Source organism: Pygocentrus nattereri, chromosome 18, assembly GCF_015220715.1.
Source record: "Pygocentrus nattereri isolate fPygNat1 chromosome 18, fPygNat1.pri, whole genome shotgun sequence".
In the NCBI taxonomy this organism is placed as follows: Eukaryota; Metazoa; Chordata; class Actinopteri; order Characiformes; family Serrasalmidae; genus Pygocentrus; species Pygocentrus nattereri.
Window position 1 is genome coordinate 4,549,364 of NC_051228.1, and position 1,646 is coordinate 4,551,009.

Sequence of the window (1,646 nt, forward strand, 5' to 3'; positions counted from 1 at the left end):
TTATGTCCTGTTTGCCTCTATAACATCTTCATGGCACTACATTCAGTTATTTTCCACAGTCACAACTATATGATTAAACAAAATGGCCAGGCTTCTTATTCACCAGGATATATGAAGTGTACAAAAATCAAGACCATGATAATGTGCAAATTATATGTATTTATATTTATTATTATATGTATTCAGTGAGGTCAGCATTTAGCCTTCTTTAAAGCCATATTTTAAAACTGTATGCTGATTACAGCATGCCAGATGTAGCATCTATCATTTGTGTACAAGTACCAGCAAAGTAGATTCAGCATATGGATATATGATCATTTCTATTTGGTGCTATGAATTGATGCCAGGCATAATACCTGAAAATTAAACATGCTTTGGAAACAAATTCAACCTTGAAGATGGATATACAAATATTTTACAAGTTAAAACATACTTCACTGATGCTCTGAACCATGGGTAGGAAATGGCATATATTAGTGGATTGAAGGATGAGGTCATGTTTATTAGCCAGATAAAAACAGTCCACACCATTGATGAAGATGTCAAGTTACTATCTGTCAGAGAACCTATATAATAAGGTATATAACAAGCAAGATAAACAAATATTGTAATGCTTAATGTCTTTGCTGCTTTGGTTTCAGAAACATTTGAGGATTGAGCTCCATGTTTGTTTGAGGCACCGGTCATCACAGCTCTAACGGCTTTAGCTTGACGTTGTGCCACTTTAAAAATGATTGAATATAAAACCAGTATGACAGAGCAGGGCGCTAGAAAAAAAACTACAAGGTCAACAAGCACCCAGGAATATTTAACATAGATCACACACTCTCCATAGCATGTAGTGAATATTTCAGATGAAAGTAAATGGTCATTAGAGTATAAATAGATTAAAATGTACAACAGCACAAATGACCATCCTATTATGATCAACAACACAGTTTTACAAACTGTGATTTTCATGGAATAAAGCAGAGGGTCAGTGACAGCAATGTACCGATCAACTGCAATGAGAACCAGGCTACAGAGTGACCCTGATATTGACATAAAACTGACCACGAAAGACACAGTGCATGCCATTTTTCCAAGATACCAACAGGAATCTATTAATTGCATGATATTCACAGGCATAACAATCAGTCCCACGAGAAGATCCGCCACAGCCAGAGAGAGGATGAGCAGATTGGTGGGAGTGTGGAGCTGCTTGAAGTGAGAGATGGAGATGATCACCAGCAGGTTCAGAAACACAGTGAACACAGATACACATGAGAGAAAAATGAACAGAAATATATAAGCAGGACCTGTTCGCACCTCCTTCCTGCAAGATGAGTTGTTATCAGGAAAGCAGTACTGAACTGTGATGTTTTGACTATAGTGTTTGCTCTCCATCTCAGTCAGACACCAGTCTGCCAACTGAAACTGATCCAGTCGTGTTGTTCAGTGGTACTGAACTGGGAGTTGTTTATTTTGGTCGTGTCTCTTTATACTTTACTATGAATCCTCATGCTGCCACATGAGTGGTTAGCTTGTCTCTGACGTCAGGCTCTAAGGTATTCAGTGTTAGATTACATCATTACTTACAGCAGCAAACATACAAAAATAGATAATAATAATAATCTTCTTCTTCTTTTGGCTGCTCCCTTTAGGGG

At 37.5% G+C, this 1,646-nt stretch overlaps 1 protein-coding gene across 1 annotated transcript; it reads right to left on the reverse strand.

The window, feature by feature from the left end:
• Positions 1–363: 363 nt before the first annotated feature.
• LOC108437801 (trace amine-associated receptor 6-like) lies at positions 364–1,386 on the reverse strand. Its single transcript, XM_017715154.1, has one exon. The coding sequence runs from the start codon at positions 1,384–1,386 to the stop codon at positions 364–366; it is 1,023 nt and encodes a 340-aa protein (XP_017570643.1).
• Positions 1,387–1,646: the final 260 nt, after the last annotated feature.

Excerpts from the sequence above, each read along its gene's own strand:
- LOC108437801 (XM_017715154.1), bottom strand. The coding sequence starts at position 1,386 with ATGGAGAGCAAACACTATAGTCAAAACATCACAGTTCAGTACTGCTTT.